General features: G+C 41.7%; 1 protein-coding gene across 2 annotated transcripts in view; it reads left to right on the top strand.

The window, feature by feature from the left end:
* The window catches only part of AHCTF1 (AT-hook containing transcription factor 1), a 224,478-nt gene extending 202,708 nt beyond the window's left edge, over positions 1-21,770 (top strand). The window contains exons 33-36 of one of the 2 annotated variants that reach the window (XM_075862729.1): positions 13,842-15,420; positions 18,755-18,906; positions 19,021-19,127; positions 21,325-21,770. In XM_075862729.1, the coding sequence (XP_075718844.1) occupies positions 13,842-15,420; positions 18,755-18,906; positions 19,021-19,127; positions 21,325-21,511 (2,025 nt within the window). In that variant the 3' untranslated portion in view covers positions 21,512-21,770. Of the gene's footprint in view, positions 1-13,841; positions 15,421-18,736; positions 18,907-19,020; positions 19,128-21,324 lie in introns of both variants that reach the window. The other variant, XM_075862728.1, reaches the window with a different exon arrangement.
* Positions 21,771-22,077: the final 307 nt, after the last annotated feature.

The raw sequence follows: 22,077 nt of genomic DNA, 5'->3' as shown, positions 1-22,077 counted from the left end.
AGAGTGTAACCTATCAAAGAAATATCTCGGAATGGGTCCATTCGCATGTTCCAGTAAATACAATCCCTTTGGTAAAAGGATCATCTTTACTAAGTTCACCCGTACCGCCACGGACAACGGCAGTGTTTTCCATGCCCTAAATTTTTCTATAAAAAGGGTCTCCAATGGGTATATATTTTTGTCATGAGACTCCGTTGGAAGCTTAGTGATGTGAATGCCTAGATATTTAAAACTCTTAACTACCGGCAGGTTATAATATATATCTGGCCAATCCACTTCCCACAAAGGCATCAGTGCCGCTTTAGCCCAATTTATCAGTAGACCCGAATACTGACCAAAACAATTCACAATGTCAATAGCCCTTGGTAGAGTTTCGTGTACCTCGGACATATATAGAACCATATCGTCTGCATATAATCCTATCCTACTCTCCCTATTGCCAATATTCACGCCCCTAAATATATGGTCCTGGCATATGCGAAGGGCCAAGGGCTCTATGGCTAGTGCAAAGAGAAGAGGAGATAGTGGACATCCCTGCCTGGTGCCCCTGCTCAAATCAAATAAAGCCGTACCCACCCCGTTAACTAACAAATTCGCCCTAGGATGTTTGTATAAGATGGATATCCATTTGGAGAATTCAGGCCCGTACCCAAATTTAGCTAGAACCGCGTGTAAGTGTATCCATTCCACCGAATCAAAGGCCTTTGCCGCGTCGAGAGACGCCAACGCCCATTGCCTATTCAACTGCCTCCCTACTTGTGAAACCGCCTGAACCCTACGAATATTCCCAGACGTGGACCTCCCCGGGATAAAGCCAGATTGGTCCTCATGTATGATTGAGGTTATAATATGGTTAAGTCTGTTCGCTAAAATTTTTGTTAATATCTTGTAGTCTAGATTGAGCAGGGAGATAGGTCTGTAAGATCCACACTCCAAAGGATCCTTGTCCGGCTTCAGCAAAATAATAATGGTAGCTTCATATAAAGAAGTAGGCAATTCCCCCATTTCAAAGGCTGCCGTATACATCTGGAGCAATTCAGGACCAATAATATCCAAATATCGGGAATACACTTCCAGCGGGATCCCATCAGGCCCTGGCGCCTTCCCACTATTTAGATCCTTCACAGCAGTCTGTAATTCTTCCAGATTGATAGCCCCATCCAGATAATCCCTATGTTCCCTTGATATCTGCGGAAATGCTATCCCCTCCAGATATTCCTTCAATGACTCCTCCGAGTAATCACATTGGGATGTATATAAATCCATATAGAATCTACGGAACCGATCCCCTATCTGCTCAGCGTCATGAATAGGTTGACGCCCTTCATCTAAAATTTCCAGAATAGCAGGAGAGGATTGATTAGAATGTACTATGTGTGACAATAATCGACTTATTGCCTAATGCAAAGGCATTTTGTTTAAGAAAGAACAACTTACTGTCCCCCTTCTCCTTGAGATGTATCTGATACAGTCTGCCCGCCTGCTGCCATTGCAATCTGTTCTCATCAGTCGGCTCCTCTATAAATGTCTCTTCCCTGTCCTTCCATTTCCCTGCCAATCTATCTTCCTCCGCCCTGGATGTTTTTTTAATAAAGGAGATAGTGGACCGCCAACAGCCCCTCAAGTATGCCTTAAATGTGTCCCACTTAAAAAGGGTGGCGGTCTCCTCGCCATGGATTTAAAAAAATTGGGTTAACTGATCAGGATTTCGGTCGTTTGTCCCTATTAGCGACAACCAGAATGGATGAACCCTCCAATTGAGTTTGCTAGCCTGTCTATCATATAAACGAAACGTCACCTGTAATGGCGCATGATCCGAGGCACTAGGAGGGGCATATTCAACCTCAGTCGCCCTGGGTCCCAGTGAAACCGATCCGAACACATAGTCTATTCTAGACAGTGCCCCCTGGCAGGAGTAAAACATGAAAATTCAATAGATTGAGGATGTCTCAGTCTCCACATCTCCACCCATCCCATCTCGTCCGTCATGCGTTGCAGGTTGGAGGTTGAGGTCAATTTCCCAGCCCTACCCCGAGGTACAAATTTATCAAGGGACGGATTCAACAGAAGATTAAAATCTCCCATACATATTACCTTAGCGTCAGGGTAGCTGGAAACAAAATGAAATGCTGACTATTATGGACAAATTTGCTGGGGGTGGATTATATATCCCTATTATCACAAATGGGACACAATTAATATATGCATGGGTAAATAAGTATCTCCCCTCTGTGTCTCGCACCGTCTGCGTGGCATTCCACCTTACCGATCTATGAACTAGAATAGAGACCCCACGAGAATACGTCGTGTGCCACGAGTGCTCCGCCCATTGAACCCATGGTTTTTTTAAACGATGTGCTGTATCAGCTACAAGATGCATCTCCTGGAGGCATAGAATATACGGCCCAAATTCCCTCACATGTTGAAACACCGCTATACTCTTACGGGGAGTGCCCATGCCTCTAATATTCCAGGACATAACTTTCAAATCAGCCATGTACGCCTACCTGCACATGTTTGACCAGGATTCCCCCCATATCCCCTGTGTATGATGAAATCTATATATCTTTAGCATATATCTTGTATATTGCCGAATACATCTAGCAAGCATTGTAACTTTCATCCAACAAAACATAACTTCCCTCTGTGGGGACTTCCATGAGATGGTTCCCCTCCCATGGGTAAACTTATCAGCAACCTGTAAAGGCTTAAATGTTGCTGTTATTTCATGGCTGACTGTTTCGGGGTATCTGTGCATACAATAAAGATGGTACTTTTAACCTGCATAGAAATAAAGCAACTATATTAGCCCAAGTTACCCCCGCTATTCCCCATCAGACCTCTTCATACGTTCAGCCAGAAACACCGGACAGTCCATAGGATAAAAGGATGAGTCGGCCACCCCATCTCATGGCTTCAGGAATTCAAACCAGAATGTCTTGGCTCAGTCACCAATCTGCCAGTCCGTTCACCAAGAAGAAAAGCCATACTGCATACCTGGACATCCGATATCTCGGCTAACCTGACGAGTCGCACGTGGCTATTTTCAATCCCGACGGTCGCCTGCTCGCATAGATAGCCATTCCTCCGCTTCTCTCGGATCTCCAAAGAAAACCACCTTTCCTCCATCAGTAATGCATAAATGAGCCGGATAAGCCATGGAATAGGATATATTCAGATCCTGCATCTTCCGCTTCACCGCAATAAATGTGGCGCGCTTTTTTTGTAACTCCGCCGAAAAATCGGGAAACATCCCTTTGGAATTCTCATACTGGATATTGGGATGTAAACAAGCCATCTGCAGAATCTCATCCCGATCCTTCCAATTGAGTTAACGAGCTAATAAGGGTCTTGGTGGCATGCCTGGCTGCGGCGGTCGTGCGGATACTCTGTGTGCGCGTTCCACCGCGAATGCTGCTGGGAATTGCGCCTCAGGGAAGGTAGTGCGGAACCATCTCTCAATAAAGGTGTCAGGTGTTGCTCCCTCGTTCCGGAAAGCCAATAATGCGGACATTATTCCTGCGGTTGCGGTTTTCCAGATCATCACATTTCTGCTGCCACATTAGCCTCCACCGCCGACAATCTTGCAGGAATGCGTATATTAGTATCTTCAATGGCAGAGATCCTTTGCTCTGTGTCCTTCACCCGCTCCCTTAGCTTCTGCACATCATGGCGTACCAGTCCCAGATCAACCCTCACTTCATCTATCTTCCTTGTCAGCGAAGTCGTGGATACAGTAATGGCCTGCAGCAGTTGTTCATATACCTGCTGCAGGGTCATCGCCGCCGCAGGCTCAGTCTCCTCATGTTGCACTGTGCTAGTGCTCTGGCCTCGTGGTGGCCGGGATCTCTGTGCCTGGGATGCTGCGGCGCCATTTTGAGAACTGTCCCGGGCAAAGTCCTTCAGTTTCTCCGCCGCCGACGTACCTTTCGCGGGACCCATCGGTGCCACGACTCAGTGCCACTTCGTGAGTCTGTCGAGGTCTGTCGGTCTAAGGCTTTTGTCAGGATCACAGGTATAACGGGTTACCGGCCGGAGCTTTCACTCAGTGCGACCGCTCATGTTGCCTGCTGGCCACGCCCCCCCAGACATAAGACATATTAATCAGCGATATCCGCTCAGTCAGTAGTGGAATTGTAGTAGATTTCCAATAACGAGTTAGAACCAATTTAGCCATTACCAAAAGCTTGCATACTAACATCCTACACTGTGGAGGGACACTTTCCATCTGAAGGAAAAGTAAGGTTAAATGCGAAGACATGGGGATCCGAGTCCCAAACAGTTCTTCTAAGAGGTCAAATACTTGCTTTCAGTAATCCTGGATAATAGGGCAGTCCCATAATATATGCAACAGCTTGCCTTTAGAACCACAACCCCTCCAACATTGGGATGTGGTATGGGAGAACATCCGTTGAAGACGGTCTGGTGTGTAATGCCAACGTAAAACCGTTTTAATTGCAGCCTCCGCATGTGAAGAGCATAATAAGGAGGTATGCATTAAGTTGAAAGCCTTGAGCCACTCCCGGTCCTCCAATGTTGTCCCTCATTCCCACAATTTAATAGGATAAGTTTTAACGAAACAAGCTTGAGTATCGATTAAGTCATATACATATTTAAGGCCTTTAGACCCCTTATTCAGCCAGCCAAGTAATTTAAGGTTGCCGAGCGAGTCTGTTATTAGGACTAGTCATAAAATGTCTAATTTGGAAGTATTTATACATGTCACTCTGAGGCAAGGGGTATTTGGACCTTAAACAAAAGTCTAGCAGTTGATTATTTTCAAGGATATGAGAAAGATCCACCATACCACAACGTTTCCATACGGCAAAACTAAAATTAGGGATAACTAATTAAAAAAAAATCCAGAGGGATATAAGATTTAGGTAGAGGTAAAGAATCTATGGATTGTGTATACAAATACCTCCAGCAGTGTAAGGCAGCTAAAGTAATCGAAGAAATCAGTCGTACAAGGTAAATCCCAGTAGGTCAGAAATAAAAGCGCTTTAAGAGTAACTAGATATAGGAGGATTCAATATTAGCCCAGTGTTTAGTTATACTAGAGGACAAACTTGAGCAACCAAAGTAGCAATATAATATCCATATATGTTTGGGATCCCCTTCCCCCCCCCCCCCCCCCCCCAACTCCCAACTTCCTATCCCGGATCAAAATGTGAGAAACAATCCGAGGTTTCCTTTTTGCCCACACAAACTGTGATAAAAATTCTCTGGATTTCTTGGAAAAATGTCATAGGAAGCTGTATTGGAAGGGTTCGGAATAAATATAAAAGCTTTGGAATTAGAAGCATTTTAAAGGAGGGTATTCTACCCATCCAGGAGATCTCGCATTTTTGTAGTCAATCAGTTTCATTTTGTATATCACGAAGGAGCGGTACATAATTATTTGCGTATAAAGACTTAAACAACGGAGTCAATTTAAGACCCAAATATGCAATGTCATCCTTCCTCCAGTCAAATATATGTGGTTTGTCAAAAATTGTATGTGGACACAGAGAAATAAGGGGAGTATCTGCGATTTCATCAGACAATACTCCATTGGTGAAAACCTTTGCTGACGTGTTAGAATGTAAAGCTTGTACTGCCGTGAGAATTTCCCCATTAAATCCCATAAGATCCGTAAATGCATAGGACCAGTGGATACGGTCAAATGCCTTCTCGGCATCTAGAGCTAAGCGTACAGATGGTATTCGTTGTTTGTTAATATGGTGGAGTAAACCCACCACCCGTCTAGTATTATCATACGCTTTGCGACCTGTAACAAAGCCTACTTGATCTTCTTGTATCAGGGATGGAAGAAATGGAGTTAGTCTATTTGCTAGAAATTTAGCATAAACCTTAGAGGCTCTGTCACCAGATTTTGCAACCCCTATCTGCTATTGGAGCAGATCGGCGCTGCAATGTAGATTACAGTAACGTTTTTATTTTTAAAAAACGAGCATTTTTGGCCAAGTTATGACCATTTTTGTAGTTATGCAAATGAGGCTTGCAAAAGTCCAAGTGGGTGTGTTTAAAAGAAAGTCCAAGTGGGCGTGTATTATGTGCCTACATCGGGGCGTTTTACTACTTTTACTAGCTGGGCGTTCTGAAGAGAAGTATCATCCACTTCTCTTTAGAACGCCCAGCTTCTGCCAGATCACGCTGTGACGTCATTCACAGGTCCTGCATCGTGTCAGACGAGCGAGGACACATCGGCACCAGAGGCTACAGTTGATTCTGCAGCAGCATCAGCGTTTGCAGGTAAGTAGCTACATCGACTTACCTGCTAACGCCGATGCTGCTGCAGAATCAACTGAAGCCTCTGGTGCCGATGTGTCCTCGCTCGTCTGACACGATGCAGGACCTGTGAGTGACGTCACAGCGTTATCTGGCAGAAGCTGGGCGTTCTGAAGAGAAGTGGATGATACTTCTCTTCAGAACGCCCAGCTAGTAAAAGTAGTAAAAACGCCCCGATGTACGCACATAATACACGCCCACTTGGAATTTACTTTTAAACACACCCACTTGGACTTTTGCAAGCCTCATTTGCATAACTACAAAAATGGTCATAACTTGGCCAAAATGCTCGTTTTTTAAAAATAAAAACGTTACTGTAATCTACATTGCAGCGCCTATCTGCTGCAATAGCAGATAGGGGCTGCAAAATCTGGTGACCGAGCCTGTTTAATATCTGTGTTTAACAGAGAGATGGGTCTGAAATTCTGGGGAGGGTCTGTGACCATTCCTAAACCAGGGAAATCTACAATCAATGACATTTGGTATTCTCTAGGGAGCGAACCAGATGACATAGCTTTTTGAAAGAATTTACTTAGATATGGTGTCAAAATGTCATAGAAAGATTTGTAGTATGCGTTGGTCAGACCATCCGGTCCAGGAGGTTTGCCAGACGGGAGTCTACGAATAAGACCTGTTATTTTTGTGTCTGAAACTGGTGCATGGAGTATAGACAGTTGGGTTAAAGTCTGCTTAGGAAGGGAAAAACTCTTGAATTTCTAAAGGAGTCGGGTGAGCCGTAAATGGGTAGTCTTTCAAGTTGTACAGGGACGAGTAAAATTTTTGGAACTGATTGGCTATGTCGTTTAGTATGAGTATCAGTCAGAAACGGGATTCTAGATTTTTGATATTGACCTTTTGAGTCTGGCGGCGAGCAGTTTACCTGCTTTATTATTTTGTGAGTAGTATCTGGCTCTCGTCTTTCTTAGATTATTTTCGTACACTGTCCGTAAAGCATTACGTAGGTCCTGATGAAGGCGAAAGAGCTGCTCTGCATAACTCTGAGACACAGCGGATTAATTTAACACATCCAACTTATGAATGTCTTCGGTCAATGAAGTGATCGCAGCTAATCTTTGTTTCTTAACAATATGTCTGAGGCGAATCAGAGAACCCCATATAAATGCTTTCTGAGCATTCCAAAGTGTATCAATATTAATGTCTGTGGTATCATTTGTCTGCAAATATTCCTTGATCTCTCAAATTCTAATTTGTATTTGCTATGGGATAGGAGAAAGGAGTTGCAGCGCCACATATAAGTCTGATTAATGTTGTTGTGTTCATCTAGTTTCAATGTCAATGCAGCGTGATCGGACCATGTAATGTCCCCTATCCCCGAGTCTTTGGTCAGGAATAATAGATCTCTATCTACAAGGAACATGTCAATTCGGGAATAACTGTTATGTGGTTGTGAATAAAAGGAGAAATCCGACTCGGTTATGCTGCAAGCGCCATACATCGTATAATTCCCTATACCAACACATATACAAGGAAGTCTGAGATAATCTAGTACTAGAAGTAGAGTCAAGTGATGTGTCCATTATAGTATTAAAACCACTGAATGTGAGCAATTTCCCCTCCTTATGTTTATCAATAGGCCTGAAGATTTTATGAAAAAAATCTAGTTTGATGCCCGTTAGGAGCGTACAAATTCACCAATGTGTATTTAACATTATTAAGCAAACAAACTGACGAGACATAACGCCCATCAGGATCAGTATGTACCTGAAGAAGTTGAAAAGCTACCGTGCTTTTAACAGCTATCAGAACGCCTCTAGACTTAGTGGTATAATGAGATTGTTAAATGTCAGGAAAGAGGTGACTCTTTATGCGATGTGCGTCTTTTTGCAAGAGATGCGTTTCTTGAACGCAAAGAATGTCACACATCAAAGATTTGGCTTCATCCCACATGTGTGCTCGTTTTTTAGGGCTATTAAGGCCATTAACATTTAGGGAAGCAAACCTTAAAACCATTGTCTTATATGGATGCGTGCTGATATCTGATCCAACCTCTTATGACCAGTATGGGTAAGAAAGCCCACATCTCCTCGAAAGTTGAGGCCACCTAGAAGAAACATAATATCCATGATGTAAAGCAATAATGTAATCACTGGCTAGAATTTGAACTAGGGTTGCACGATGCATCGAAACTTCGATACTGTGCATCCCCAAACGGTTCGATACCGTTGTTTCATGTATTTAGATACTAAGCTGTGCGGCCGTATAGCTAAGCATTGTAACACATGAATGTATGAGAGCGGGGCTGCGGCTGTGTAATACAGTCATTGCCTCGCTCCTGAGTTCTGACAAGTGCGCGCGCGGTCAGCATGATACAATGCGGCCAGCGCTGCACTAATGAGCGGCAGCACTGAAGACAGAACATGGCGGGCGCAATGCAAAACACCCCATGTTCTGTCCCCAGTGCCTGCGCTCATTCGTGCACCGCTGGCTGCATCACCTCATGCTGACCGCGCACGCACTTAATGTCAGGAGCGGGGCAATGGTTGTATTACACAGCCGCAGCCCCGCTCTATAAAGGCGGAGGTCAGAGAAACCTCTCATCTCTGCCACTATTCCCCTGAATGCTGCGATCAAAGCGGACTGCAGCATTCAGGGGAAAATGAGATGGGGGAAAGCCCCTGGATCGCGTCACAGGGAATTCCTGTGACGCGATCAGGGCCATACCATATATGGGCAGACAGCCCAGGGTCCATTGAAGGACCCTAGGGCTGTCTTATCCAAGTATGCCCTAACAGGAAATATGGTATGTCCTAACAACTGCCTGTGTACTATCCGTATATAGATATATGCCACTACATTAAAGTTTAAAAATAAAGTAAAAACATAAAGTAATATTAAATTTAAAAAAATACACATACACCTTTTTTTACAATAAACATTAAAATAAGTCAATACATTAAATATTCACACATTCGGTATTGGCGCGGCTGTAATAACCTGCACAACAATTGTTTTTGCGTCATTTATAATGTGTACGCTATAAAAAATAACTTATTTCACTTATTAATGTAAGGCACGAGGTGTGATGAATTTAACCTCCATGTGCCTCACAATAGTAATTAACCCAATCATGTACCTCACACATTAACCCATTATGAGTGAGAAACATGATGGGGTTAATTTTTATTAATGTGAGGCACATGGAGGTTAAATTCATCATCACACCACGTGCCTCACATCAGAAAATGGAATAACTTTTTTTTTTTTATTATTACTGTTGGCAAAGTATCGTTTTGATATCAAAATCGCAATACTACACAAAGTATCGGTATTGAAGTCCAATTTAGGGTTGTCACGATACCAGAATTTTGAACTGTAAAAAAAGAGGTACAAGAAAAAATAAACATGTAAACCGGAAATTGGGAAGCCAAAATGTTCCCAAAAGGACAAACTGGGTTGTCCAATGGATCGGGGGTAGAACAGTCAATCAAAGACTGAACTGTGACGGCCGCCAATTGGCACCTAAAATGTCAGATTAGGACCTCAAGAATAAGAAAAAGTCCAAGAAAAGGATACAAATAACAGTAATTCGACCATCTGTACGTACATCAGTCCTGGGACTCAAAGATAGGTATTCAGCGAAATGATTGCTTGCGATGTTTTACCGTATGCCATTCTTCCCTGATACGTTGTGGAGAGCCAGTCGGTATATGCTTAGGAGGAGAAACCACAATATTCCATTGTCGCAGGAGGTTTATCCCATCAGATAAAGACTTGATAATATGGTATGTATTGTTGTGAGAAATGTGATGGGCTTCAGTTGCCTATGCAGTTGTAGAGTCACAGCAGAGAGATCCGAATAGACTGACAAAACTTTAAATTTGGTCGGTCTTCCTTGTGGCAGTTAGAAGTTCATCTTTACTGTGAAAGTGCACGCGTGCCAATACATCGCGAGGTATGTCATCCGCCAAGTGTTTAGGCTTAGGGATCCTGTGCACTCTGTCTATAATTAGATCTCGTGGGGTACAGGATGGTAACATAGCGTGAATGAAGTTTTGCACATAATGATTAAGGTCTTTTGACTCAACCTCTTCTGCTATTCCACGAAGTTTGAGGTTATTACGTCGAGACCTATCCTCCAAGTCCGTAATTTTGGCTTTAACTTGTGATTAGTCATCTTCTAGGTCGTAGTGGGCATCAATAAGAGTATTATGAGAAGATGTGAATTCACTCATCTTCATTTCTACATGCTGCACTCTGTTCCACTGCTGCAACAGAGGACGCTAGAGGGTTAATAAGCTCAGCCATGCCTGCATGCAATGACTGGTGTAGCGCCTGCAACATGGTTTTCAACGTGAATTCCATGACCAGATTAGAAGATGAAGGCAAAGTTTCCAGAACATGCCTGTGCGTAATGGCAGCAAAAGAAACGTTTACACCATCTCCTACCGTGTACTGTGTCAGATCGGAATCTGGTAGTCTCAGCCGTTGTTTCACAGGGCACCTGGAGGAGGGTGAAGATGGTTCCGAATGAGCTGACACACGTGGCGATGTAGAGCTGCGGAGGGATCTATCTCCAGATGGAGGGGCTGCTGAAATGGTGTCCTCAGTCAACGACTCCCGGTGAGAAGGTGAATAAACCCCAGGAGACTGCATAGACCTGCTCCACCTAGGCACCGGACCCTCCGGATCACAAAGCGATGAGCGAAGAAGCTGTTCAGAGGTAGGTGAACTTGTCTGCGAGCCATACCTTCCCGCTCCCCCTCAGATCGACGGTAGTAGAAATCAGTCAATTTAACCGGTTTAGCTACCGGTTTTCGTCTTCTCGGCATCTCCAGTGGTTAGGTAAGGTATGCAAGGAGAAATCCTCGTGATTCTGAGGTATTCGTCACTAATTTTAGATGCGAGGTGCCAGAGCTATTCTATCAAGCGGCCATCAGGTTCAGCTGCCAAACCACGCCCCCCATTTTACTTTTGTTTAAAAAAAAAATTGGTGTCTCCACGTTCTGAGAGCCCTAATTTTTTGTGGGACGAGCTGTAGTTTTTATCGGTGCCATTTTTTGGTACGTGGAGCTTTGTGATCACTTATTACATTTTTATTTATTTTTTTTTAAGTTAAATTGACCAAAATCCAGCGATTTTGGGTTTTGATGTTTTAATTTTTACGGAGTTCACCGTGCGCATTAATTAACGATATATTGTAATAGTTCAGAACGCAGCGATACCAATTTTTTTATTTTTCTTTTGCATTACTTAAAGGGGGATTATGGGAAAAGGTTTTTTTTTTAACTCTTAATATATATATATTTCACTACTAAACTTTTGTTCACTTTTTTTTTACATACTTTATTAGCACCCCTAGGGGGCACAGGCAGGGATTAACAGAGGCAGAGTGAAGGCAGCACTTGGAGCCTTCATTAGGCCCCTGGGCTGCCATAACTGCCATCACCCCCTGATCTTGATGGGGGGGGGGGGGCAATGAGCTGTCGGAAGGGGGCCACCCCCCCTCCCTTCTTAACACCTCAGATGCTGACCGCAGCATGTGGGGGGTTAAACAGCCAGGAACAGCACGATTGCTGCTCCCGGCTGTTAGTCCCGGGTGTCCACTGTAAAATGCAGCCGACACCCGCAGCATATGGAGCGCGCTCCAAACATCACCCCCCGCACCTGGGCGTAATAGCACGTCTGGGTGCGCGAAGGGGTTAAGCATGACATGCAGGAAAAAGCAAAATAATTCTCAAATACTTTGACCGTGTTTATGTGCACCTCCTTGGTCTTTTTTTTTCTTTTCTTCTCATCCTGGACAATCCTTTTAACTTTGAGAGTTCTCTATATCGGAGTTATGCCACTGGGATTCTACAGTAGATTTTCATTTAGAGTGCTAGTTGCCATGAATTAGCTTTTGCTCTATTATAAAGACTATGATCTTAGTTGAACACCTCATTATTGTGTGTTACAAATTTTAATTGTACATACTTATTGACTTTAACCCTTTCTAATCTGTAGATTCACATCGGGAAAGGTTTTTAAAAATGGTGCCCGCTCAGAGTCCGAGCGGGCACCATAGCCGACGGGTCACATCTTTGTTTTGCACTTGGAGACCCAGTGGCAATGCTTGCTATCAGCAACATTTCAGATCGCAAGCCTTTAACCCCTCAGATGCCGGTGTCCGATGTGATCACCGGCATCTGAGGGGGTTATTTCAAAATTAAATAAAAAGTGATTGAAAAGCCACTTTTTCCCCAAAATGGTATTAATAAAAACTACATCTTTCCTCGTACAAAGACGCCAGCTCTGTACACAGAAATATAAAAAAGTTGCGGGGGTCACATTATGGCAATCTAAAAAAAAATGTAAATGTTTGAAAAAATGTTTTATTTTTTTTGAAGTTACAAAAACGATATTAATTTGGTAATAACCAGCAAAATAAATGTAATGTCAATTTCACCGTACAGCGAATATCATAAAAACGAAACCCATAAAATGGCGGAACTACTGTTTTGTTTTTGTTTGTTTTTTTCTAATTACACACCGTTCTGAACTTTTTTCCAGCTTCCCAGTACATCACACACACTAATAAATAGTACCATCAGAAAGTACAATTTGTCCAGTAAATATTAAAGGAGCACTCCACTTTATTTTTTTTTATTGCACCCTCCATTTGTACATTGGTGTGTCATTGGGGTGCTGTGTGCAAAAATACTTACCGATCCCCGCATCTTGTATTTTTCAGGTCCAGCTCTGCTCACGTGATTACCCTCTGACTTGTCTGGAATCACTGTGCTTTTGAGTAAACCGGAACTCAGGCCCCAATATATTCCTATGGGAGCCAGACCGAAGCTCCATAGGAATGCATTGAGAACCTTACTTCCGGAATTCTGAACAGCAGCGTTTCCAGACCAGGTCAGAATGAAGATTACGTGAGCTGCGCTGGACCTGAAAAACGACAAGATGTGGGGATCGGTAAGTATTTTTGCACACAGCACCCCACTGAAACACCAACGTACAAATAGAAGATGCAATAAAAAAAATAAAGTGGAGTGCTCCTTTAAGCCCTCATATGGCTGTGTCAATGAAAAAATAAAAAATGTTATGTTTTGGGTTTTTTTAAGGCGTGGAGGAACAAAAAGCATGAAAACGAAAATTAGTCTGGTCCTGAAAGAGTTAAAGTGTGGTTCCAATTGTGTTGTCCAGTTATCGTTCTAGTCCACTGACAATAGGTGTCGTAGACAATAGTGCAGCTCCTCACAATCACTACTGCAGTTGACAGTATGCTTCACTACACTCCTATATAAGTCGTTTCCAGTTCTCATTTTCATATGTCCAGCTGTAAAGTAAATCTACCGTCATAATCATGTAAAGACAATAGCATACATAATCTACCATCAGGAAATAAAAACCACTTAAGTGTTACAGTATATAATTTATTAAGTATAAAGTAAAGTCATATTCACTTGATATAGCATGGGATGACATTTAAACTACATAATGAAGTGCTGTAAATTGTCTGAAGTGGTTTCTTTTAATTAAATGCCAGATTAGAAATGGTTTTCTACTGTAAGTGGATTTATTTTTTTTTATTTTTTTTGTAGGCTTTGGATGACCAAATGAGTATTGAGGTCCCTGAACCAGAAGTGACATTTAAACAGAGTTCAGTCGGAGACATTGTTGACGAGAGTAATGATGCAGAACTTGAAAATTGCAACAATTCTGAATCTGCTGATGACAAAGATTCTGTCGATACCAGAACAGATGTTGATGATGAACATTCTGTAGATCTAAACAATTTTTCCTTGATTCTTGAAGGAGATGCTGGAGAGGATGATGATGCCGAGGTGGAATCCTTAAAAAAAGATAATCCTAGTGAAGACATTTTAAAAGAACGATCAAAGGGTTCATGTTCGCCTACTGCTGAAAACGTCACTATAGTAGATACAGTTAGCAACGATGAAAGTTGTGAAAATGTCTCTTCTCTTGGTAGCACCGAGCAAGAGACTAAGATTACGGAAACTCTGCCTTATATGTCTGAGCCAATAAAGGTAGCCATTGCAGAAAACTTGCTTGATGTACTCAAAGAAACCAGAAGTAAGGGTTTTTCAGCAGAAGTTAATGAATCGATTTATGAAAATGAATCTGTAAGGAAACACAGAAATTTGAATGCTATCTCTAGGTCGCCTGTAAAAGAAATAAAGCAAATAAACCCTGAAGTTCTTACCACTAATACAGCCATAAGCATAACACCTAAAAAATCAGATGAGCAGAAACTTGATATGGATGAACTGCAGACCTCTCCATATGAAGGCAAATCTGTAATAATAAAACCTCCTACCCCTCGCAGAAGTATAAGAAAAACCACTAATATACCGGACAGCACGGACCGTTCTGAAATTCAGCCTCCCGCAACTCCTAGAAGAGGGGGTAGAAAACCCAAAGTAAACCCTGAAAACCTGGGTACAACTTTAGTAACCTTACAAGAGGAACAAGCAATTACTATCACAAGAATTTCTAGGACAGAAAGTTCTGTTTCCGATATACCGCTATCTACAGATGGTGAAACCATTACAAAAGAAACTGTAACCAAGCTGCCATCCTCTCCTGCTAGAACCCGTAGAGTAAAAGCTGCTACGTTGGATGATCATATAAATATAAGAGACAGTGTGGAACTAAAGATCGGTATACCTACGACACCTACCAGAATTACTAGATCGTCTAAAGTAGTACAAGAAAATGAAAACGAACCAAATGCTGAGAATGTTGAAACTGAACGGCTTGTTACTACACCTACAAGGGGTCGAAGGGGAAAACGTGTCGTAAACGAGTTGGTCAAGCACTTTGAGCTTGGTGCTTCTAACAAATCTGACCTCAGCCCACCTGTTTCTCCTAAAAAGGTATCCCTCAGATGGTCTAGAGTTAAATCAGAAAATTCAATCGATCAAAAAAGTGCAGATGAAGATCATGTCACAGCCCAAGAGTCTATTGCAGACACTACTAGAAAAAGTGCAAAAAGATCGGTCCGTAAAGTAGGTGTGGAGGATTCCACTGATGTTTCGGAGCAGAAGAGAACAACCCGTTTAACAAGGACTAGATCTAACAATATTTCAATGCCTGATGCTAGTTCTGTTGAATTTGCTTTCTCTACACCTACACCAAGACGTAGGAAAAATGCAAAAGGTTTGTTTTACTAACCATCTTAGTTTCCTACAGCATTTATATTTTTAGACCAATGTTAAATTTGTTTGCATGTTTTCGACTGAAATAAGCACAATGTTAAATACTTTTTTGTCAAAGACAAAAGAAGTATTGTAGGTATGATACCTGTATTGGCAAACCATAAAAATTATATATGCAAGCTTTCAGATCACACAGGCTCCTTCAGGCAAATTTACAAATGAATGAATTGGGCTTCGTTCACATCTGCGCCAGGGCTACGTTGCGTCAGATTTCCGTCAGAACGGAGCCATGACTGACGGAAACCATAGGTTTCCATCACCATTGATTTCAGTGGTGACTGATCCAGTGCCAATGGTTTCCGTTTGTCTCTGTTGTGCATGGGTTTTGACGGAATACCGTAGTCTACTACGCTATTGATTCTGTCAAAACGACGGAACCCTTGCACAATGGAGACAAACGGAAACCATTGCCACCATATCATTCACCATTGAAATCAATGGTGATGGAAATCTATGGCTACCGTTTGTGTCCGTCAGGGCTCTATTCTGACATAAAGCTCTGACTGAACATCAGAATAGACCCCTGACGCAGATGTGAATGAAGCCTTAGAAAAGAGCACAACATTTAAAATGTTACACAAAGACAATTAGTACATGAGGTGATACATCATTAAGATAAGCCGGGGCCATAAAACTAAGGTCATAGGGGTGATGACTTAGGAGTTAAGGGATCTGGATTCAGTCTGATGGGGGATGTAACTGGTGTCCCTGTGGTGGCTCATAAATCCAGGTGTTCGATTGAGGCCTTGTCAATGACGAATTTTATCATCCGCTTGAATTCCCAAATTTTTCTTTCTCTGTTCTTAAAACGACCCCTCAGTATTAGGACCTTTAAATCTTCCACACTGGTCCAGCAAAGTGTTTTCCCACGGGTGTATCCACCTATTGTTTTATTGTATGTCTGTAAAGATTCATCCTGGTTTGAAAAAGGAGCCTCTGTGCTCTGAAAGCTTGTATATATCATTTTTCTGGTTAGCCAATAAAGGTATCATACCTACAATACTTTTGTCTTTTTTTACATAAAAAGTATTTAACATTGCATATTGTTTCTGGCTAACACGGTACTACACTAGTCAAAAACATGCAACCTGAAGTCATGGTATAATTTTTATAAATTTAATCTTTTATTTCTCATGTTGTGCTTTCTTTTTAGCCCATTGCCAATTAATTTTGAGAGCTATGGCAGGTCACGTCAAAGACCAGTTAGGGTCCGTATTATGGCATGGCTGCAACACCAGGACCCCACGTGGCTCTTCTGGATTGAATTTAGATCAAATGGGATTTCTATACTAGATAACCCCTTTTTTAACTCTTATAACATTTTCTGAGATAGTATTGTGACAACCTGTGTTACTGCCATTACAGCACTAATGGAAGTATTAAAACCTCCCTTGTTTGTCATATTGCTGCTTCATTCAGGAAACCTGTGTGACAACTTTTTGATAAGTGTAACAATAGCAATATTGGTGGTCTCCATCTTTCTCAACTTTTAGACACATGATCCAACTTGACAGCAGAAGATGACTTGTTTTGTATGTAATGCTTTGCTGTTATCACAGCTTCATCTTGAATATTTTCAGTTTTGTTATAGCATAGTTTACGTGTAGAATTAACCTAGTAAAATGGTGATGTTGTAAATATATTATAATGTCCTGTACTGATCCCCGGTTATACTCTGTACCATTCACTGGACTCTGTACAGTTAACTGATGTAGGAAAAATCTGTCTGCCCTTCTGCATTGTAGGAGCTCTGCTATTAAGGTATGTTCACCTGCGGCAGATTTGTTGCAGAATTTTTTCAACTGTTCCATACATATGAATGGAGTTTGTAGAAATGTATGCACATGCTGCCGAAAGAACCCCATACAGATCTAGGGAACACCTTTTCAGCTGCAGAAATTTCTGTTGCAAATCTGCCACATGTGAACATAACTTAAGGGATGTGAATGCAACTCAGGATCGGTATTCGAGAGATGTAATGCACATTGTTTGGAAAGCTTTACATTTTATTTAGATTGTATCCTTAAATTGTAATGTTTACAAAGGTAACCCAGCACGCTCCACTAGAGGGAGCTTGGGGTGTCCTACGTTGAATTTGATAAGACCGTATGTAGTAAGCAAGTGTTTTTTTAAAATATATACAATGAATTTGGAGTGTTGGATCAGAAAAGCAGAGCTCTGACCACTATTAAGATATGATAAAGAAGTTATCCGAGACTTTTCAAAATTGCCAGCATGGCATTACATAATAAACTGACAGATACTCGTGCCCCTTGCTCAAGAGTTCTTGTTCGCCACCGCTCCAGTCCTGGGAGGTCCTGCAATGGTCACGTGCTGTTTATTGGGCAGGTGATGCTGCAGCCAGTCACTGGCCTCCGCGATCACATGCCATTTATGGCAGCATCACCGCTGAGGCCAGCAATTGGCTGCATCGGTTTGTTCGCTGCAGGCATTTCCGGGACCGGAGCGGCAGAAAATGAAAATGGGACCCCAGCGGTGGAGACTGCTGGGCATGAATGTCTTTTAGTTTATTATGTGCTGCCGTCCCCTGCTTTGCTGGCAATTTTGAAAAGCCTAAGATAAACCTTTAAAAAAAATTGTCACAGAATTTTGGACCAAAAAGACATGATGTTAAAAGGTGGAGATTTATGTTAAGCTTCTGACAATGTGTGTTTTTGTCATCTCTGGTAGTAAAGTAACAGTTTTTAGAATCCTGTATTCCAAGGGCAAAAACGAAACTGGACAAATGTCAAATGTTTTATACTTCGTTAGCATCTGCGTTGGGACTACGTTCATTGGTTTTATGAGAGCTTTCCATCAGGTGAATCCAAACTGAAACAAACGGAAACCATAGGTTTCTTTTTGCATCACTGGATTTAAATGGTGATGGATCTGGTGCAAATGGTTTCCATTTGTCACAGTTTTTAAGGATTCCGTCGATTTTTGACGGAATGAACAGCGTTGTCGACTGCGGTATTTATTCCGTCAATAAGACTGAACCCTTAAACCATTTGCACCGGATCCGTCACCATTGAAATCAATGGTGATGCAAACGTAAACCTATGGTTTCTGTTTGGATTCCGTTCATGGGTTTTCATGACTGAAATCTCTGATGGAACTTATGAACGGAGTCCAAACGCTGATGTGAACGAAGCCTAATTTATATATGCTAGTGTTACACAGGGCACATTTTAACTTTTAAAGCAGAGATGTGTGCATTTGTTATGACTACAACTCATATTTCTTGTATAATACAGTCTTTGTTCCGTATGCAGCTGAGCAAACTACTCACCCTATTTTACCAAATGATACGCCAGCACCAACAGCTTCGGAATACATGTTTTCTCCACCATCTCTGAGGACAAGGTCAACGAGGACAAGGTCAACTAGGACAACTCTCTCGACTAGCGTAGCACTGAAGGAAAAGGTCTGACTTGACAACTTTTATTCTTCTTGATATTTGTTTACATGTTTTCTGGTTTTACAACACAGGAAAGTTTAAGCTCTCCATTTATAACATTCATTTTCCCATAATTTTTAGGATGTAATGACTGATGAGCCACATGAGACGATAGCTGTGGTCCCTGACAAACCAGTAGTGAAGAAGCCAAGAGGCAGACCTCCAAAACATAGAGCAAAGAAAGACCAGTAAGTATATTTTGCCTACTGTAGTTTTCTCTTTCCTTTCATAATTTTAGTTAAAATTTCTAGCTCTATTTTCTCCATTATGTCACAATGGAACCTAAAAGCAAGATCTAAAATTATTTAAGCCCCAGCTCTATGGGCTGGCTGCTTCTTAGTTTTTCTCCATTAGGGCACAATGTTTATTAGTGACGGCAGCTTGCCTGCCTGTTAGTCTAAGCTGAAATGCAGCTCCGTGTGCTTAGATTTGATCCTATATACACCGATCAGCCATAACATTAAAATTACCTACTTGATACTGTGTAGGGTTCCCCATGTGCCACCAAAACAGCTCTGACTTTTGAGGCATGAAGTCCACAAAATCTCTGAAGGTATCCTGTGGTACCTTGCACCAAGAAGTTTGCAACTTAAATAAAGGATCTGCTGCGAAGTGTGGCCTCCATGGTTCAGACTTGTTTTTCCAGCACATTCAACAGATGCTCATTCGCATTGATATCTGTGGTATTTTTTGCATTCCTCAACCAATTTTTGCAGTATAGCTCAGCACATTATTCTGCTGAAAGAGGCAACTGCCATTATGGATTACAGTTTCCAATAAGGGGAATACTTGGTCTTTAACAATGTTTTAGGTAGGTGGTAAGTGTCGAAGGGCCAAGGTTTCCCGACAGAACGTTGCCCAGAGCTTCACTCTGCCTTCAACGGCTTGACTACGTCCTGGTTCCCATCTCTTCCCCAAATAACCAATGCACATGTACCCAGCTGTTCACATGATGTAACAGAAAACGTGATCAATACACCCGGCCATATTCCGTTACTCTATGGTCCACTTCTGATTCTCATATGCCTATTTTCGGCAGTGGTCAACATGGGCACTCGCTGGTCTGTGACTGCGGAGCCTCAAACCCAGTTGGCTATGGGGCATAGTGTTCTCTAGCAACTTTCGATCACAGCCAGCATTTCCTCCTTGTTTTTCCCTTCTTTTTTATTAGCAATTTTGTTCTGTATTCACTCTTCTGTAAGATCAATTTAGAGGGGCTGGCCTGTGCTCCCAAAATGCTTCAATAAAACATGGGCACCCTTGACCCTATCACTGATCCACCAGTTGTCCTTACTTGGATCACTTTTGGTAGGTTCTAACCAGTCCATACCAGGAACACCCCACAAGACCTGCCTTTTTGACGATGTTCTGACAGTCGTCGAGCCGTCAGAATTTTGCCCTTGTTAAAGTTGTTTAGAGCCTTATATAATCGATGATATTCACTTTACCTGTCAGTGGTTTTAATGTTATGGCTGATTGGTGTGAAAACAAGCAAACCTACGCATGTTGAGATGATTTCCCTTAGAGCAGGGACAGTCTGTATAAACTACAAGCAGCTTAATCACCAGTAAGAAAAAGACCATCGGGATACAGTAGCACACATACTAATAATTGAGCCTTAGTAAGAGGGCCCATAGAGATCTGATTTAACAGTACAATTTGACATTGCTCATTTAGGTCTATTGTGAGGCTGCTGAAATCTTGCCTAATGTTTGCTACAGATATACAGGGGCTGTATACACTAATCTATATCAATACTATTTTTAGTACCCTTACTTCTACTACTACCAGTTAATGGACCCCTGGATAAATATTGGGCAGAATATCAGAACTAGAGAAAAGTTCCACCTTTTTATATGAGCACAATTAAATAGTGATTTAAAGCATTGCTTTAAAAAAACAAAAAAGCTGTGGTGTACCTTCTCTGAGGATGTCTCGGAAAATATTCCATTTTAACTTTACAAGATAAAGCATCTTTGCCCAAAAAAAACTTTACCACTTCATTATATACTACACAAAGCTAGTCTAATGCATTATGATTCCACAACATTGCTATCCTCCTCCACTTCAAGGTCATTACAGAGACAGAATACTACTATAACTCAAGCTTTAAATGGGGTTAAATGTTTGAGCTGTGAAAACAGGTATATTTGTACTCTGGGCATTGCACGTACGTCTACAGATGACTGGGACTAGGCTTTGGATAATGAGGTTCAGATATGTTTGGAAAATTAGACCCGCACAGGACTGGTACAGCGTGTATTGGTAAACCCTAGAAAAACGTTTCTGTATAATTGTAAACCTGTGTTATTGTGCTCTTCTATATGTGTGTAATGCATTGTTGTCTGTATACCTCAAGTTGTTGCTGCTGGATTGTTGTTACAGGCCAGAAGCTAGAGCTGCCTGGTCTCCACCACCTATAAAAATCCAGCTGCTTTCACCTCCACCTGGTGATTCAGAAAGTACAAAGTCATTGTCTTCAGAAAGTAAAGCTACTGAAAGAAACCAGTCCAGAAAAACCTGGAGAAGGATAGCTACATCAAAACCAGTCACCCGCAGGAAGATCAGATAAATGTATCTTTTGAACGTTGTTGATTTTAATGTGTTGTGTAAAATATTGAAGAGAAAAATCCGCTAACTGGGAGAATAATTTATATAAATTATTGTAAATGTTCTTAAAAGTTTGAAATTTAACATTTCATTGGATGGAATGGACATTTTTCTTTTTTCCCAGACAAAGACACTTTTTCAATTTTGTATTGTTTTTTTTTAAGAAATATGTATCTAGCTTCTTGATATGTTAAATAAAATAATTAACAGTATTTTACTTTTATTATAAAGAGCCATACAATTGTGTGTACTTCATCTGTTTCTGGAATGATTCTCAGAATTTTAATGTGTGCCTAACCTTTTTTAACATGTTGTATAAGAGTAAAAAAACAACTTGTTAAATCCCCCGCTGTTCCAGCGACAATGTTTCCCGGATGGTTTTTGTTTACCGATGTGACCAATGCAGCCAATCACTGCAGACATGTAAACAAAGACCGGCCGAGAAACACATTAGCGTTGGCACCGGAGTGGTGTGGCATTTAACTACAGTTTGGCCCACAACAAATAAGGGCCTGTTCACATCACCGT

This window comes from Rhinoderma darwinii, chromosome 4, assembly GCF_050947455.1.
Source record: "Rhinoderma darwinii isolate aRhiDar2 chromosome 4, aRhiDar2.hap1, whole genome shotgun sequence".
NCBI classification, from domain to species: Eukaryota; Metazoa; Chordata; class Amphibia; order Anura; family Rhinodermatidae; genus Rhinoderma; species Rhinoderma darwinii.
The sequence above is the reverse complement of the archived record's forward strand: the minus strand, read 5'-3'. Positions and strand labels throughout refer to the sequence as shown.